Source organism: Panthera uncia, assembly GCF_023721935.1.
Source record: "Panthera uncia isolate 11264 chromosome A1 unlocalized genomic scaffold, Puncia_PCG_1.0 HiC_scaffold_17, whole genome shotgun sequence".
NCBI classification, from domain to species: Eukaryota; Metazoa; Chordata; class Mammalia; order Carnivora; family Felidae; genus Panthera; species Panthera uncia.
The window spans coordinates 22,365,119-22,385,484 of NW_026057577.1; the positions used below are offsets into that span (position 1 = coordinate 22,365,119).

The 20,366-nt window shown below is 37.6% G+C and overlaps 1 protein-coding gene across 1 annotated transcript in view; it reads right to left on the bottom strand.

The window, feature by feature from the left end:
* FBN2 (fibrillin 2) overlaps positions 1-20,366 on the bottom strand; it is a 257,434-nt gene that overhangs the window by 114,235 nt on the left and 122,833 nt on the right. Inside the window, exons 8-11 of the mRNA XM_049648459.1 lie at positions 18,839-18,964; positions 6,708-6,860; positions 4,962-5,195; positions 3,887-4,024 (exon numbers count right to left, since the gene is read on the bottom strand). Coding sequence (XP_049504416.1) covers positions 3,887-4,024; positions 4,962-5,195; positions 6,708-6,860; positions 18,839-18,964 — 651 coding nt within the window. The remainder of the gene's footprint in view (positions 1-3,886; positions 4,025-4,961; positions 5,196-6,707; positions 6,861-18,838; positions 18,965-20,366) is intronic.

The following is a 20,366-nucleotide window of genomic DNA, read 5'->3' on the forward strand; positions in this document are numbered from 1 at the left end:
ATTTATTTTTGGGACAGAGAGAGACAGAGCATGAACGGGGGAGGGGCAGAGAGAGAGGGAGACACAGAATCGGAAACAGGCTCCAGGCTCCGAGCCATCAGCCCAGAGCCTGACGCGGGGCTCGAACTCACGGACCGCGAGATCGTGACCTGGCTGAAGTCGGACGCTTAGCCGACTGCGCCACCCAGGCGCCCCGACAAATGCAACATTTAAAAATGTGTTGTAGATGCTGCTTTTCAGAAGAGTCACTGTAAAGCTCTGTTCTAGTGAGGAAAATAAGACCATGCACCCAAGCCCCGGGAAGCCAGGCCACTTCTCAAGACCTTTTGCTTTCCTGAAAACCTGCTCCCAAGCCCCTGCCCCCACCAATGGCTATGACAGCTCTGGGAAGTTATTTTGCCATTACAGCCCTGAGCCTCTGAGAGACCACACCAAGGGATCAGTACACAGAAAGATACAATAGTTCACTTACTTATTTCTTCTTTAGAAGTGAAAACATCTACCAAAAACTATTAGTGTGTTTAAAATCCATGCCTTTAGGGGCACCTGGGTGGCTCAGTCGGTTAAGCGTCCGACTTCGGCTCAGGTCATGATCTCGCGGCCCGTGAGTTCGAGCCCCGCGTCGGGCTCTGCGCTGACAGCTCAGAGCCTGGAGCCTGTTTCAGATTCTGTGTCTCCCTCGGTCTCTGACCCTCCCCTGTTCATGCTCTGTCTCTCTCTGTCTCAAAAATAAATAAATGTCAAAAAAAAAATTAAAAAATAAATAAATAAAATCCATGCCTTTAAAACCCCACTTGTTTTCTGGGATTGCTGTAAGATTTTAAGTTTTAGTCTAATCGGAAATGACCACTGCCATGTTGTGAAACGTACATTTCATGGCTCTTGATTCTGAGGTCTCACGGCCTAGTCCTTCCAAATGATCACCTCTGTTTCTCCTGGTGTAGGGGAATAGGGGCACTGTGCACTTTGGTTTCTTCCCATGTTTTCATTGGGGACTGAGTACTTTTCAGCAAAATTCACAGGATTTTAAACGCCTGAAATTAATGAAGTCACTGAGACAGCTGCTGATTATCAAAATGGTTACATTCTCGGATACTATCGGGGTGAGAAATATTTAGCCTTGAAAAGTATTTTATATTCCAAATTAGTAATCACTTAATTGGCAAGGGCTCTAAGATTACCTGTGGCCCAACAGAAACAGAAAGTATTTCTTGTTATTCCAAAATAAAATGATTTGAATGGAATTAACACCTACTGCTAACAGCAGTTTTTCTTATATGCACATAAACAAGTGCCAGAATTTGACAGAATTTGACAGAAGAACTCTCAGGAAAAGGAGAGAAAAATGTGGTGAGTAAATAAAACTTTACAGGTCTCAGGAGTAATTCTTAGAACAGCAAAATGGACCCAATTCTATTTTCCTTTTCTGTGATCCTTTAAAAGAGTTACCACCTTTCATGTTAGGACACTTCATCAGTATCTACCACAAATTCCCAAATAATAATGGCTGTTTGTTATTCCTCAAAACACAGCATAATTAAAGTAGCTACCAATCCTATCTTGGGCTCCTATAATTTAAAACACTATTTAACTCATATCCTCTGAACTTTTTCTGATATCCTGACCTATTTAAAAACTCAAACTGATGAGAAGCTGACCCTACAAAAAATACTGAAATAAAAATATTAAAAATTTACTTTCTGAAAATATTCCCTGATACTTATCTTTGTCTCTATGAATTACTATGGTTAGAAAGGTAATCTTGCTTAGGTTTTAACTTTGCAGGACCAGAGGATGAGACCGATCTAGAATGGAACTGTTTGTAACAACGTTTGGGTAAAATACAAAAGTGAGAGGTATATTAACACCTTAACTGTACAGACGTGCAATCCCAATGCTACCATAGACAGAGTTTTTAAAAAGGGTGGTAGCAGCCCTTCTCATGTGGGTTCCAGAAAAGGAAGGACCTATTTAGGACATCCATTGTATGTGATTAGCTCCTATCCTTTGCATCTGGAGTTACGCTACCTGTGCATCACCCTTGGGGGGATTCATGAAAATAGTTACTGAAATCACTTTCTGTAGGACTTAATTCTCTACACAAACCCTGGTTAAGGGGATGCTGGATTGCACACATGACTACAGAAAAAAACTTTTGATTCTTAAAGATAATTCTTTATGCCAATGTTTCACAGAATCCCCCAGAGTACAGGTGTTTTCCTAGGTAGAATGAAGTACACCTGGGTGCTAATATGAACTAAATGGTGGTCTGTGGCTAACTGAAACAAAATATTTAACTTTTGGCCTATTTTTGTTGGTTAGTGAATCATGCAGTGACATATGAATCACAAACATTAGTAGCAAAAAAACAAAAAAAGTCAATCATGTGACTCCTGGGTGGTTCATTTGGTTCGCCACCTGACTTCAGTTCAGATCACGATCTCATGGTTCGTGAGTTCAAGCCCCGTGTCAGGCACTGTGCTGACAGCTCAGAGCCTGGAACCTGCTTTGGATTCTGTGTCTCCCTCTCTCATTGCCCCTTCTCCACTCATATTCTGTCTCTCTCTGTCTCAAAAATAAATATACATTTAACAAAAGTCAATCATGTTTCAGTTGATTTTGTATGTATGTACAAGATTTTATATACTGCATGCTTATAATCATGTTTTCTAAGAGGAAAGTCACTTACAAGTCATATAATAATAAATATATCAGTATTTCACAGTGATCCAAAAATAATCACCTGGTCTATCACTTAAACCAGTGTCTGGGAGTATCAGCTAAGCCAGGGCTCCTGTAAAACCCTAGGGTAAGACATTTATATAGATTATGTGAATAGCCCCTCTAGACTTGTGCAGTGCAAAACTTGTGCAACTGTACATGAGGATCCTGAGGTAAGCCTCACTGAATCATTCTGATCTTAGAGCTCTGTATTAGTTTACAATAATTGGTTTTTCCAAAACATCACATTTGGCTCACATCTTCCCTCATAATCATAGTGCACTTAAAACTTTTCAGTTTGCCCTGGAAAAATTATGATACTATCTGTTCCTGGTCTTGTCATCTGTATGCTGTAACAGAAGATGTGAACCCAAATAGGGTATTTAGGGTTATACTAATCATGAAACATATACACAACCGTTCCCTAAACTACTCCTAAACTAAAACTATTCTCAAGAGATCATCAAAACCCTCTTCATCATAAAATCCAAAAGATTTTTCGGTCCTCATGATATTTCTGCCATACTTCTCACTTGCCGATACTTTTCTCTTCAAAGGTTACCCCTGTGGAGCTTCAGTGACGTAATACTTTTGGATTATCTGGCTATCTCACCAATGCTATTACTGAGTTTTGTTTATGGGACCATGCTGCTATTGCACAGGGTTCCAGCCACAGTACTACTGTTATCTTTCTACTCCTGCTGGGGTTCGTTCAGCCTGGGTGACAATACTCACCGTCACGGTTCTCAGAGTCACCTGAATTTCACTGATGCCTCGATCTGTAACTCTAGCTCTGAATACTCCGATTAGCTTTAGACCTTTATAACTCAATGTCCCAGATACCTAATACTCAATATGTCCAAAAGTGACTCATCAACTGTAACCTCCCAATCTGCACCTTCTTCTGCATGGTGACGACACTACCATATATCCAGTGTTGTTCAGCTATGAAGGGAAGAAAGAGAGAGGCAGAGACAGAAATCTCAATATTTAGCATGTGAAAAAGTGGCAGATTCTTGAAAGAGCCTATGGAAGACCATGCACACAGCAGAGACACACTGGAAATTAGCTTTGCTTCAAAAGACTCTTGTTTTAATGATATCCAGTCCAATTTGTTCCTAAAGCTATGAAAAAACACAGAAGGGTTAAAGAATCGTGAGCTTACCTATGCAGTCCCCATTTGAATCCTGCTTGTACCCCATGTTGCATTCACATCGGTAGCTAGACACAGTAGGTATGCAGCGTCCATTTAAACACAGATTTGCATGGTGCTTACAGATATCTATTGTCTGGTTCAGAATAGCTACACAGAATGAAAGCACAAGTGGTGTTTCATCATTACAACATGCACTGCTTTTATTACAGCTGATTTTTAAAAGGCTATTTCATAGTCCACTCAGGTGCACATATCAAAGGCTCACATTATTCTACATTAAAACTTGAATGTTGAAAATCTAAAAGATATTCCTGAGACACATGGTAGTAACTTGCATTTGTTAAGTTATACATCTGGAAACCCTGCCCATAATGATGTCTTTTCAAAATTTCAGGAATGTTCTACTGTACATTTGAATGCTTTCCATTTCCCCCCCTTTTTTTTGTAACTGTGCTGAATATTCAGATATAGTAAATAGGCCACATGCCAAAAAGAATAAACAGAACACTGTAGGACATCATTAAATATTATTAGCAAGAGCAGTTCTTATAAAAAGAATGGACTTAAATGTCAAGTACGCCAATGCCAGTTCTGGCTGGAAGCCCAAGTTATTCAACAAAAAAGGGTGAGGAAAAGAAAGATATTTCATTAAAATATTTGGATAGGCACAGAGCAAGAGCAAGACTTATTCAGTTTATCTCAGTTGAAAAATGGTCCTGGAAAATAATTCAAGGGGTGTATGAACAGGGCAGCTCCAAACGGCCAAATGAAATATACTGGAACCAAAAACATGCTCTTTAATGGCGTCATCTGGACTGGAGTGTTACCATGCTCTTGTCTTTATTTTCAAAGCGAACTCGGGTCACTCTTCCTGTCTCCAATTTAGAAAGCTTATGGAAGAGAAAAACAGCATTTTCCTAAGAATTTTTTACTACTACATTATTTTAGATCTTGAAATAAGTTTTACACACACACACACACACACACACACACACACACACACCCCTTCTGAAAAAGATGTTAGGTATTAAAGTATCATTTAAGGCAGAAAACTGAAGTGTCTACACAAAGAGTGAACACTCACTTAGTCCAGTGATGATGGGCCCCTGTCCTCCGGCTCCTACGCCAGCTCCCCCAACTCCAGGAGAAAAGCCATTGCCTCCAGGGATGGGGATGAAGCCTGTCCCTCCTGGGCCATAGCCATTGCCATTGCCACTTGGGGCAAAGCCATTCCCCCCAGTGCCTCCAGGTCTGGAACCAGCACTCCCTGGAATCCCTCCTATTGGAAGTCCATCCATGCAAAGTCTACGATATTCCTCTAGAAAAAAAAAAAAAACACATGAGTTAAACATGGATGGATGACCTTCTGCACGATAAAAACCATCTCTCTACTGTAAGATTATTTTAGATTATCTCTATTATTTGGTCTGAACAAGTAAGATATTGTCTTGATAAATGTTTTCAATGCTAGCAGTAGCAGGAAATGGTAGAGAAGTTTCAGAAAAAAAATTAAAACCTATTTGCCATATTTTAACTGGGTTGTATACCAAAGAATTGTCTATATGTGCATTTTGATTTTATCTCCCCAAGTGCAACTTGTGAAATTCCAGATATAACTATGAATGCAAGAAATTTTGTTAAATGGATGAAAACGAAAGCTTTAAGTAATTCATTATTTATATTTGGTTTTAATGAAAACTTCACGAGCATTGCACCTACACATTGTTCCTATCTCCTTTCTTTTCTTTACGTGATTAAGGTGGCTTCAGAAAATACTTTTTTTTCTAATATTTTAACAGATTTTAACAGAAGACAGTGTTTAGTCAGCTTTTCAATCTTCGCCTTATTTTCCCAAGTATTAACACTGAGAGAAAAGAAGCAAGCCTTTAAGTAATCTCCTTATTTCCTTATCTGTTCTCAGAATTAGGGCACTATGTCAGTAGAAATGAAGATTATTTCACTGAAGCAATTGTCTCAGGGTTAATACTACCAGTGAGACCATTAGTTTCCAAAATTATATACTATGCATTATTGGTGCTTTTTTTTTTTTTAACACTTTTTACTACTCAATTTTGATGTTGGATAGCTTAGAGATTTTGAAGGAATATGCCTTAGTATTTTTCTCCATAACAGTACATATAGACACCTATCTTTAGAAGAATAGTTCACAAAGTTTAGTTGTTTTCATAATACTATAGTTTAACATAAAGGCTACATAGTAAGACATATTGAATGCCTGTATGTAACTGATGAACATTAATTATAATTTACCATTCATATCACATTAACAAGAGGAGTTACTTCCCATTTAACCTAAAGTAATTTCCACATACAACCTCAATTATATGGTTAGTTAATACAGCAAAATGAATGACAGGTGTCCTTCTACCCTTGTATTCTTAATATTCAGGTCATTAGAAATGAGAAAATATCTCCAAGGATTGGGTTACTAGAAAATAGGGGCACTTATGAAATAAAATATAAATGGAGGTTACTCAAAGACAGTCATAGCTCTGAAATGAAAGATAAGCAGATTTCTAAAATGAACTGAAATATTGATGTTCAGAATAATTTTTAAAACTACTCACACAAAGACCAGTCATAATCGGCTTTCAGGAATTTTTCTGATATTAATAAAGTGGATATAATAAAAACTGACCCCAAATAAACAATGCTGCCCTATCCCTCCCCAAAACACCCTAGTCATACTGAAGACAGAGAGAGGAATACACATATGACTGGACTTTCAGAAGAGCAAAGTACATTACTGTTGCTGATTTTCCTAACACTGTTCGTCCTGAGGAGACAAGCAAAGCAGGCAGCTGCTCACCGGAGCCTCTGACGGGACAGGCCTCAGGAATGGTTCCGACACCCCAGCAGCGGCCAGGCTCACAGCAGCATTGCATTTTTGTCATTCTTCCCGGGAGCTCTTGTGCACAGCGACCATTCACCAGGCCGGAGAAACACGTGCCTGTTCTCTGATCTGAACATGTGGAAACAAAAGAGAAGGCGTGGAAGAATTATTTCAGGTTCTTACATCCATTACTTTACATATTAGAAGAGGCTAAGTGAAGGAAATCTTACTTAACCCCTATTACACCTATTTGTTCTTTTGCTTTCTATGACATTTGTGCATTTCCTTACTCATTTACTAAGCAAATACTCACTGACCTATTCCATGCCATATCCCAGGCATACAGTAATGAAAGACACAAAGCAGATGTGAGCCCGTATTATAGAGCCAGAGCTTGAAAGAAAGAGCCCAATTCCAGCCTAGATTATCCAATCTCCAGCTGACTTGCAGACGCACAGTGCTGTTCGCCACTGAGCGTTTACGGCTGTTTGTTACACAGCAATACCTGACTGATACAGCTCCTGTTCTAGAAAGGTTGATCACAAACAGCTCCTCTGAGCCAGTGACATCTGAGCAGAGACCTGCATGATATGAGACCAGGTGCCATGTGATTATATGAGGGAAGAGAAGTTGGAAGAAGAAGAAGGGGATGTGCTCAATGTGTGTAAAAACAAGGGGCCAATGCAGCCAGAGAAGGGAACACAAAAGGAGAGTGGAAGACTCTAAGCTCAGAGAAATACCAAACACAATACCACGTGAACCATTAGAGAAGGACTTTTCAATTTTATATGGAGTGCTGTAAGAGTCACTGGATGCTTTCAGTTAGAGGAAAGATAATGGTTTACATTTTTAAAAAGAACTCTTTGGCTGTTGACAGTGGTGAGTGCAGGAATACCAGTGATGGGAATTGGTGACGGATAATGGGAACCCAGATGATGGTGGTAGCAGTGACAATGATAAAAGCAGTCAGATGGCAGATATATTTTGAAGGTACAGCCAGGGGGAATTGCTTGGGAGTAGGGTATGAGATTAAGAGAGTCTTGGAAATTTCCTAAGTTTTTGACTTAAGACAGCTGAGACAGGAAGACAACGGGAAAAACAGGATTCGGGGGCATAGTACAAGGCTTCTCTAAAACATGTTACATCTGGGATGTTGAATACAGGAGCCTGGAACCCTGAGGGACAGTCAGGCTCAAGGTACATACCTATGAACGAGGTGTGTACACACGTGTTGTAAGCCATGAGGCGGGACAAGACATTTTTGAGAATTAGGGCAATAAATGATGTCAAATGGTGGTAACAAGTCAAGTCAGGTGAGGACCAGGCTGTAACCATGGGGCCTGGCAGGACTGTGATGGTGAGGAGTTTTGCATTATCCTGCAGTGTTGGGAGTACAGCACTGACATGATCAAGTTTGATTACAATAAATGGTCCCTCTGGCAGCAGAGTAGCAAATGGATCAAAATAGAAGATGAAGTCTGGAAGACGTCATCAGAAGAGAACATAAAATGCAAAACTGCACAGGGATAAAATATTAATATCATCTATAAACCCAGTGAGCTTAAACTTAAAACTGTTTTTATGGTACCCAACGGAGATAAAATTGTGGGTCTGGTTTATTATATATGATTCAACTTTTATCAAGAAGCTTCAAAGAAGTTTTGTCTATGATGGCAAGAATAAATGCGTACCACGGCAATCAGGAGCTGCATTCCACTGATGCAGATGAATGTAGCAGTTGCCAAAAAGTTCAATTAATAGGTAAAGCTTAAATTGTTTTGTACGAGATAGAGACTTTGAAACAAATATACTATTTTCTCAAATGGTCTGTAGTATACCTCAGGATGCTTCTAAGCTACTGTCAAAAAATAAATAAGCTACTGTTAAAATGGCTTTAAGGTACTGCCTTTAAGAATCGGAACACCTCCTTTCATTCCCCAAAAGGAAGTCACTAAGCCCAAAAGCAAAGTACTCAACTTGAAGCATGCATGCAAACTGCATGGCAGACATTTCATGAACTCTCCAAGCTGGGCTTGGACAGACTGCCACTGGGAATAAGTTCACAGGTAGGTGTCTATTCCCAAAAATGATCCAGGAAATTAATTTTTGGAATATTTATTCCAGGAACCCCAGATATCATATTCCTAGATTTACTTGATTGCTACATTCCTCAAGAATAGGATAAGGCAGATTAGAAAGTCCTAAACTCATAGCAATAATCTCAGTTACGAAACACACTCGGTACTACAAAGTAGGCTGAATGTATGTCTGTCTTCAAGGATTCTGCAAGGAGGAGCTTGCACCATGAAGTTTGAGAAAAAATGAAAGACAAAACTCAGAAAACAAAACAAAACAACAAAAAAGCAAAACCATGGCCTTGAATCAGAAGACTTAGTTCTTCCATCAAAATCTTACTGCTTGATTTTGCAACTATATTTAAGTCTTCTCCTTCTCGGAACAGGGTTTGTGGCAGATTTAAATAAAACAGTATTTGTTGTGTTCCCAGCAGAATGGTGGATTAGCTACCCTGAATGTCCCTCCCAATTTAAAGATCCTGCCTAAAATATGAAAAAGTATTTTAAAAATACATTACATTACCCAGCTGGCATGAAAGAAAGGGAAAAACAGAGTCTCACAATGAAGTGAAAACAGGATCTTGAGAGGTAAGTGCACAGCTAAGTTTCAGCTTTACAGCTTCTGCAAAACTCTGGAGACTTTCAATTTCAGCCCTGATAGTTTCACAGGGTCCAGGAAATAAAAGATAAAAAGCCCAGATTCTCCCTTCCAACACAAAAAGTAATAGAAAACTCCCTCATAAACGAAGGGCCCCAAAGACCCATATCCTTAGGACAAGGTGATAATGTACAGGAGGGAAGCTAAGAGACTTATCTGTCTCTACCTCAGTGTTGAGTGGAGGTTAAAAAACAAAACAAAACAAAATTAAACTAAAAACAAAAAACCTCTCCTAAGAATCTTAACTCCAAGCTCTTCCTTACAGAGACACTTTGGTGTCTCAATTCATACTAGGCTGCGGTCTGAAAAACTTCAAAGTAAGAATATACTACATAGAGGTCCTCAGGCAGGGATACCGTGCAACTGACAAAGGTAAAATACAGCAAATTAGGACTTAATATTAAGCAGGTCTCAAAGAATTCTCATAGGCAAAGTCCCAAGAGACAGGAGTGGCTAACAAAAAAATAAATAGCTAAATAAATGAGTAAATAACACAAAAAAGAAACAAGGCTACATAAACAAAAGCAGCTGAATAAACATCAGATATCAGCTATGAGAATGGTCAGGACAGGTGGACAATTTGTAACTGCTTTTAACGATAATTCATTAAATATTAATTATAAATAAATTATATTTCATATGCTTAAGGCAATTAAAGTCTGAAACTGTGAACAGATAAAAAGGGTCCATAAACCATGATAGAACAGTCTTAAAAACTTTCAGTGAAACCTCTATAAATGAAAACTATCACAACTGAAATAAAATGCCTAGTGGATGTATTGAACAGTATACTGCATGTAGCTGAAAAGAGAATTAGTGAGCTCGAAGACGTATCTGAATAATTTATCTTCAGTGTACTTCAGAGAGACAAAGCCGTGGAGAATGTATGAAAAAACAGTTAAAAAATATGAAGGTGAGTATCAGAAGGTAAAGTGCATCTAGTAAGAGACTAGAAAGTACTGGGGAAAAGGCAATATTTAACAGATACTATTTTAGAATCGTTCTAACAAAGTTCCAAGACAGTCTCAGATCTATGATGTCCAATAAGTGGGAAAAATAAAAAGAAATACACAGCTTGCCACATCACTATGAAACTGCAGATCCACAAAGAAAAAATAAGGAGGTTAAAAATGGCTAAAAAGAGAGACTGATTACTTTCCAAGGAATATTTGAACCAATCAATGGCTTCTTAATAGCACCAGTGGATGCTAAAATACAATGGAATATTGCATCTTCTGTATACTATGATAAAACAGCTGTCAACCTAAAACTCTGTATCCCAAGAAACCATCTTTCCAGAGAGAAAATTAATGTGATTTTCAGGAACTCATAAAAAGAAAGAATTTTCTGAGGCGCCTGGGTGGCTCAGTCAGTTAAGCTTCTAACTTCCGCTCAGGCCATGACCTCACAGTCTGTGAATTCGAGCCCCACATCAGGCTCTGTGCTGACAGCTCAGAGCCTGGAGCCTGCTTCAGATTCTGTGTCTCCCTCTCTCTCTGACCCTCCCCCACTCACACTCTGTCTCTGTCTCTCTCTCTCGAGGATAAATAAACATTAAAAAAAAAAAAAGAAAGAATCTTCTACCAAAATATTCTTGCTAAAGGAAATTCTAGAAGAGGTGCTTCAAGCAAAAGGAAGATGATTCCAAATAGAAGGTTTGAAATATATGAAGGAATAATGAGAAAAAATAATTAGATATGCAGGTATATATAAAAAAAAACTCTGTAATATTACACAGAAATAATAATTTGTTTCAAACAGAGTGGCAACTGACTAGAATTTTTAAAAGTTGAGAGGGGGAGATCTAAGTGCAGTAACCATCCTAATATTCTTTCATTGTTTTGTATGAGTAAAATACAGATGAATTTTAGACTTTATGTTACATATGCACCTTAAAATGCTAGGATAACTGCTAAAACAACAGAAATGGAAGTATATAATTTCTAACCAATAAATTTAAAAGAATGGGGTGTGAGGGAGGAGAGAAACCAATAAATAAAAAAGAGACCCGGAAAGAGAAAAAAAGTAACAGAAAAGAAAGATAAATAAGAAGCACAAAGAAGGTAAGAGAAGTACAAACAGATTGGTTACTATAATAAATACAAATGGATTTAAATCTCAATTTAAAGGCAAAGATTTTCAGATTGTGAAAAAATATACTTTTTTTTTTAATATTTAGGCTGTTTAGAGGAGATATATTTACAATCTAAGGAAAACGAAAGATTGACAGGAAAAATATACACCAGGCACATATTTAAACCCTCTAAACCCCACTCACAAAATGTGATGCACAATGAAATAAAATACACAAAAATAAAGTATTAAGGAATAGATCAAGAAGAAAACAATTTTAGGAAGCCAATACATATTGAAAAAAAGGTTCAATTCACCAGGAAAACATAATATTTTAGATATTTTTCACTTTGTAACATAACATCAAAATATATACACAAAAACTTAAAGAACCACATGGAGAAACTGAGAACTCTACTATCACAGTGGAATATTTACACACCTCTTTCAGTAATGGGCAGATATAGCAGACAAAATTCAGTAGATTAAGAAAAAATGTGAATGGTACAAGTCACAAGTTTAATCTAGTGGACAGATTTATTCAACAACTGGAGAAAACACATCTTTTTCAAGCCCATGTGGAAAATTTGCAAACCATGGAAACCCCATACACTATAAACAACTCATGGGTCAAATACAATATCACACTGGAAGTAAGGTAATATGTATAAAAATGAGTAGGTGCTCATCAGGAATCTATACCAGTTCCAGACTTTCGCAATCTGCAATGATATTGTGAGAGGTCCACAAATCTGTATTTACAATGAACACTGAAAAATCAGTATAAAATGCCTCACCATATGTAGGCACTACTGTGATTCTCATATATGGAGACTTCACTGTGACTAATAAAACACAAATTCATTTAAAATGATTACTAAATACCCAGTTGCTTTTCCATAATGCAGTTTCTCAAAGATAATGAATTATCACCCTAAGTGGATCTAAAAAGCAATTTTCTGTGTGTCCAAGAGGGGTCTTCAAATTCAATTAATATAAATAACCACTGCTTTACATGATTTGGAAATCTCTACTCAGCCCTAAGATATGTATTGGACGAAACCATGTCATTTGTGAGAGGGTGGAAGGACAGAAAGAGAGGATTGGAAAATAAATCATACATTTTTTCATAAATTCTGCGATTAGTTTCTTCTAATAACATCAGAGAAGCAGGCAATCTACTTCCAACCCTTAGAGTCAAATTCATATTGTGATAAAATACAGATGAGTTTGATGTCCCATAGTTAATGTCTCCCTAAAAATACATTACAAACCAAACCAGAGACTCATTCCTTTGCATAACAAAAATTGTATGGTTTTGGGAAAGCACTGGGTTGAAAACATGTCACATGCAAGAATATCTAGAATAGAAAAGGGACACCCAGTAGGACTAAGAGTTGTCTAGGCACACCATCCCTTGAAATAGGGAATTATTAGGGACGGAGGCAGATGAGGCAGATTTATTACACAACAAGGACAAATCCTTCTAACGCTTGATATATGTTTAACTGCAGGAGTGATATGCCAGAAATAATGAAAACAAGTCTATTTTTCTAATAATCTCCTATCACCCTCACCACATTCCTGAACAAGGTTTACATGAAGTCTCATTTAAAGCCACACTGTGGAAGAGGAAGCAATTCATCGTCTCTGATTAAAATATGGATCTAACTTGAAGCAAAATAATGGTACTCTTATCAGTGTTTTCTCATGGCTTGACATTTACTCTAAGCTTGATTTAAGAGAACTAATGGTTAATTACACAATGTGATGAAAGCTTTGTAAAAGCTGGGGATTGTACCTCGAAATAAATATATCTCCTGTTGAATGAGTTTTGCTCTTTAAAAATGAAGGATTCAGCCGGAAAACACTGATAAGGTTAGCTCAGGTCAGAATATTAGTGATCGTAGGTGGTCAATAAATAGAAGCCATTGTCTCAGGCTGCAGCCCCTGATACTGGAGGACTGCACCTGCCTCTTTGATGATCTGGGGCCAACTTGGGTTCCCCTTGATTAATTCTGCAGATTCTTGCTATTCCTAAAATACTTCCGTGTATGCTTTCATGTTTCCATTACACAAGGCTAACTAGAACAAGGAACAATGAAAGAAATAGAAGCACTGTGGCTCCTAGGTTTATTTTTTTCCTTAAAATAATGAAGTGTTTCTTCCTTAACTATATAACCCTTTCTTGCTAGGACATTCCTTCCTAATTAAAACCAGTATCCCTGTTCCACCACTTGTCTTCTACATGATTCTAAAGTTAAAGGTAAAACACTACTCAGTAAATTGTTGCTTCTCTGTCTCCCCTTCTCCCTCCAGTTAAACATTTTTAGGCGTCTCGGGTTATCTCTCAAGCGTTTTGCAAATAGGCACGTGCACATGTGATCAACACCCATGGCCACCTAGAAAGAGCATCTCCTGGTCATCACTCTCTATCTTCCTCATTTCTTTTAAAATGTTTTTCCCCCACTGATTTTTGTCTCTGGTCTCTGTCCTGCTCAAATTCTTAAGTCACTCTCACTGCTCTCTGGATCAATCTGATACTCCTCAGCACAGAAGTTAAGAACCTCAGCAACAGAATCTTTATCTCAACCATCTGCCTTGTTTTGTTTCCAACTATTTCCTCCCCTCAGCTCTCTTTCTCAGATGAACTCTTCGCACCCTCTCCAGAGCCCCTTGCACAAAGTTTCTGTGTCTTGCTCATGCCTTTCTTCTTTGCTTGGCAAACCCCTGTTCCCTTTATGAAGCGCCTACCTGTGTGCCAGAGTCTACGCCAGTGCCCATTTCCTCAAGAATTTTTGACTTATAGCATCCAGTGCCTACAAAACGATTTAGCAATTAATCACCTATGGCCTCAAATGTTCTTCTTATTTTTTTTCACATTATGTTTTCAGGTTTTGTTTCCTTAAGAATATTCCAAGGCAATATAGTGCACTGAAACTTTTGTAAGGCTCAAGAAAATGTCCTAGGATGTTGTAGCTATAAGATTTCTGAATGCTCTCATTTTCTGAATTTCATTGGCTTTGCTGCTGACTGGTGCTTTTGTATCTCTGCTCAAGGTCCCTGCTGGCTCTGTTCATAACAGCAATAGGCACGTCATCTTGCATACAGAATTTGCTCACTGCTCTTATCAATTCATTAATTACTCATTGCTGCCTGGCAATCACTCTCTTTGCCTATATAACAATGTGGAAATTAGGTATCAATAATGCCAGAGTATTCTAAAATGACACAAAGGTCATTAAATTGGGCTATTAAAAATGCTTCTAAGAAAAAGATTATTAGGCATATTTCTACTCTTTTTAGAACTGACGTATGTTAGTACTCTGCGTTGAAAAGAAAGCTCTGTCCTGGATATTAAAAAGAAAACTTGATAAAACATACTAGATAAAATTAAATTAGGCACTTGACTTTCATATTTAGTATAAAGTAAAATGGGAAAACTATCCTAGTTTAAAATTAAAATGCCCAGCTAAATTCTTCTGTCATATGAAACTGTTTTCCTACCCATAAAAGAAAAAAAGGCAGTTTATTGATGCTTTACCCATGATCTTAGCCAAAAGGCCAAGAAGCGATTATTGATGCTTTATAATGTAGTATAGACTCAGGATATTTTTGTTAACTAGAATAAGAAATTATGGCAGCATTAAGCCTTCATGGAGATAACATGCATTTTCATACTCAAAAAAAAAGTTCTTAGTCCAGCCAACTCATTATTGTCAGTATGCATGTGGTTATAAAATAAATAGCATAGAAATATCCAGGACATACATAATTCAATCATAAACAAATTCAGTCTAAGAAAATACAGTCAAATTTTTAAAAATTAAAATCAAAGATCTCTTACATATTAAAACATCAGATTTGTTTTTTTTTCATATATGGAAGACACATCCTTACTCCAAACGTAACACAGTTATTCAAAAATGTTTTAAGGTGGTTACTTAATTTAACCATGGCTTTATAATTTTGGAGTGTCATTCTCCCCTCCTTAGGGGATCTCCTTTGTTCCTGGGTCAGGATGTCAACACTGAAATGAATGGAGACTCTCACGCTTAGCACAGGACTCAAAGTGCCTCAGCTCTTAGAAGCTTAAGCAGGCTCTTGTCTTAGGGGCATCCTGGACCCCAACACACCACATCCAGCAGGATGCCAAATGATGTAAAGCAGTTATTAACCAACACAAAATTCTTATATCCAACATCATCTACTTCATCCATTTGCTGGTTTTCTATCCATTCGTGAAAGATTTATTGAGTCCACAGGACTACACAAGTCACCATGTGAGGCTCCCAGGGAGCAGCATAACGCAGAACCAATGGAGCTTATAGTCTGACTGACATATAAAGTGTACATATCTGTGCAATGTGAGAAAGCCAGAAATGAAGGAAATGAAAAATATTATGGGACGGGCTGATTAATTGTGCCCAAGAAGAAAATGTCACATCTAACTGGGGACTCAGAGGACGAGCCAGGTTTTAATGAGCACAGTGAGGGGACATCAAGATGCTTCAGAAGAGAAGCTATCATGGACAAAGGTATGGCAGTTTGGTCATGTACAGCAGTGACAGAAATGTGAGTGTTGAGGCAGCAAGCTATTAGCAATGGATCTTGAATAAAAGCTGGGACCAGGTTCTGAAGGGCTTTGAATGTTCAGGTAAAGACTTAAAACTTTACAGAGACAGGCAAGAGATGAAGAGAGTTTATCGTAATTTCAAAGTAAATCAAATATCTGACACCGAAGAGAAACAACCTCCATAAATCACTGGGAATCTTGATCTTGATTATCTGAATATAACAAAAAACTACGCCTCTTTTTCAATGCAAAAAAAAAAAAAATGAACACAAATTGTTTGACTAAAATATTTAGAAATTTTAAAAAATCAAATATGAGGATACAATTTGGAAATATAATATAAAAAACTAACATTTGTTGTGTCAAATTCTTCTTTCTAATTTATTTCCCTTATCACCCCTTAGAAACTTCCATTCCAATCCATTCTCAAAGGCCTTCAATTACTCTACAGTGCCTACCAAATAAAATACAAATAAAATACCTTACTTGGATTTCCAGAACTTCACAATAATAGAGTCGCTTACGTCTCCAGCCTCCCTTTTTCACCTTGCCATATTCTAGAACGTAAGTTTCCCGAAACCAGGGTCAATGGCATCCAGCAAGTGATGTTCAATGATGGCTTCCAAATGGCTATTTCTCCTACAGCGTTGGGTCTATGTCTGTTTCAAGGTGGCGGATGTGTGGATGTGTGTGTACACACAGTGTCTTCCTACATAGTTTTAGAAAATCAAGCCAGTGGGGGAGGTTCTTACTAGTTTTCAACTCTCACTGACAGCTGACTTTGAAATTATGTTACATGAATTAGACTTACATGCAGTGAATCAATGGGCATACTGACCCTAAAACTGATTAAATTTTCTCCATGTGATAGACCTAATATTCCACATAAAATGTTTGACCTAACATAAGATAGGAACTTTGATGCATTCATAAAGAACAAACAACTATCATTCAAATCTTGTCACTCTAAGAGGGGAGAGGAAGGCTAGAAGCAGACATCCTACCTCTTAAAGCAGATTGTTCATATGGTGCTAAAGAAACCACTCAGGCTAAGACCTTGATATTTAGACACAGGTTATCCACTGCCTTAAAGTAGGTAAGGAGGCAGCGTAGTGGGGCAGTAACACAGATGCAGGTGTTACTGGAGCAATCTGGATAAGAACACTGGTTCCATCTATTGGCTCTGTACTATTGTGTAAGTCACTTAAATTCTCTGAACCTCAAATGTCATTGTCTGCAAATATGAATAATTACACATATCACACAGAGCTATTACAAGGATTACATAACATATGGGTCCAGTGCAGGCATATATATCCTTCTTCTCCTCCTCGTAATAACAATAAATATATTTTATGAACACAGGGGAAGGGAAGGAAAAATAAAATAAAATAAAAACAGAGAAGGAGGCAAACCATAAGAGATTCTTAAATATAGAGAACTGAGGGTTGATGGAGGGGTATGGAGGGAGGGATGAGCTAAATGGGTGATGGGCATTAAGGAGGGCATGTGTTGGGTTGAGCACTGGGTGATATACGTAAGTGATGAATCACTAAATTCTACTCCTGAAACCAATATTACAGTATATGTTAACTAACTTGAAGTTAAAAAAAAAAAAAAGGAAAAAAACAATAAAGAAATATTTTATTGCACATTTACTAGAAGAAACTGAAATACAGACAGGTCAGTATATTGCTCAAGGCCCCAGAGCTACGAGATAATGAGATAAGATAGCTGTCCAATGCCTTACATGTGGCATGTGTCTCATAAATGGTAACTATTATTTATTTTAATTTTTTAAATTTTTATTTATTTTTGAGAGAGAGAGAGAGAGAGAGAGTGCGAGCAGCAGAGGAACAGAGAGAGGAAGACAGAATCCAAAGCAGGCTCCAGGCTCCAGGGTGTCAGCACAAAGCCCGATGCGGGGTCGAACCCATGAACCATGAGTTCATGACATGAGCCAAAGTCAGATGCCCAACTGACCAAGCCACCCAGGTGCCCCAGAAATGCTATTATTTTCACTACCACTACCTCTGTTTCTTCTATGACAGCCATTGTTGTTCTTCTATTATTTAGGATGACAACACAGTATTTTGAAGGAGGGATCCCCATCCCTCATGTTCACTGTTGGATGGTTGCCCTAAGTTTAAGCTTTGCTCAATAAAGGATGACCTACATCATAACTGAGAAGCAGTGTTTCATTTGTCTAAACAAAGGAAAACATACAAATGTATTTGGCTCTACTCTGAATATGTTTAAAACACAAAATTAAAGGTGTCAATTTCTTTTCTGCAATAGTTATTTTCACTAGAATAAACAAGCTCTAAGTAAATAAGACACTGACATGCATTCATAATGAATGCACAGCAACAAAAGAAACTTTAATTACTACATCCCGGTTCCCAAGGCAGATTAAAAAAAAAAAAATCTTTCTTCAGGCCTTTTTGTCTCTAGCACTGGCCAAGAGCAATGTCTTGAGGAAGTCTTTCTTCATTTCCAAAATGACTCTGACAACATAAAACAAACCCAGATGGCTTGTGAAACTGAAGTCTTTGCAAAGAGCACCTGGTCTATCAATCCCTCAATAGTGGTACCATTTATTTTAAACAACCTTTTCAGCCATTTACCCAATGGTTTTATAATCGTTGCCATCTTCATACGTGTTTGGGCTATTCTGTTATTATAAAGGAGCACTGTATTGTGCCTTCAAAAATCCAAGGCTTACCGATGCACCGAGAGCCATCTGTTGAGGTTACATATCCACGTGGACAAACGCAAAAATAGCTTCCCACGGTGTTGGAACATTCGCCAGTCACACATATCCCAGGAATGACGCTGCACTCATCGATGTCTAATCAAGGGAAGGAGGAGAAGATGATTGAGAAAGGCCTCCATTAAACAGCTTTTACAAGGGATTTTTTTTTTAAAGAGTATCAGAGTACTCATGGTTGATTAGGTCAGATCATATAACCCTGAATATATTCTTGTTTCAGACCCTGAAGAATTTCTCACACACATCTATGGGAACTGAGATGAAAGCAAACTCCCATGGCAGTAAAACAACGCCAACTAAAGCAAAACTCTATATCCTTTTCTCCCCCCCAAATGCAACTTAAATTGAAAATAAGTAAAAATGTCAATGTTTTAGTTTCCATTCTACATCAATTAGGAATTATCCTACTACGGTTTTTAAAAAACACATACGGGATTACATTTTAAAATGTGGAATAACTAAATACATTTAAAAATTTATAGCTAATTTTCACACTAATTATTTGAGCCAACAAAGGCAGCACAAATTTTTTTTTTCTATTTGGCTTCAGGATATGTTTTCGTACTTCCATTTGAATATGGGTATATTTGACATTCTGGGAATTAACTTTAAATCTAAAATAATACAGAAACATGGCAGAGGGCAAACTTGGGAGGCTTTGGGAGGTGTCCAGTTTTCCTATTGTACCTCCCTGCACTTACCCATTCAGCTTACTCAATGCTGGGACTAGTCTATCCCCTTACATCCCCTTAATCAAAGGTCTGCTTTCTTTTAAGCTTTCACTAAAGCAGAAAACCTGGCCATTTACATAAGCATTAATCTATTTTTCTTCTAGTTCAGTAAGCAGAGAAAGGTCGAAAGTCAAACAAAACTACAATTAGGTACACTGGGAGCTAATTGCTAATACATTTACAAGGAAATGAGCAATTGTAAGGGAAACCCAGGAGTTGGCCATCTTCTTTAAAGCACAAAGACCAATGAATACAGGGAAAAGTCATAAACGTGGATGATTACTGACCAGCAAACCTGAGCTTTTAGATTCTTTTGTTTTTTTAATTTGCATATATATTTTTTAATGTATCAAAACAGGAAAAAATTATATTCTTGTAAATACAAGGAAAGAAATTTTAAACCCCACAATTTTCAGAAATGGTTGGCAATCTCTTTTTTGAATTCCTCTATTAATCTAATCATTCTTTTTTTCCCCATTTAGTCTGACAAGTTACTCTTGCCTACAAGCTGCGTCATGAAATAACTATAAGCCTGTGTGTCTTCTTGGAATGTTCTCATAAAAAAATTTATCAGATTCAGACATTCCCTGAAATAATATCTTCATTTGAGGTTTAGCAGTTAGCCACTGAAGGCACAGTGGTACAAATCAAAATTGACCAATTCCCTAAGAGAGAGCAGAATTCTAACATGAATTGACTTCATGAGAAGCAAATACATAATGTGGTGCTGTTACCATCAGATTTAATCC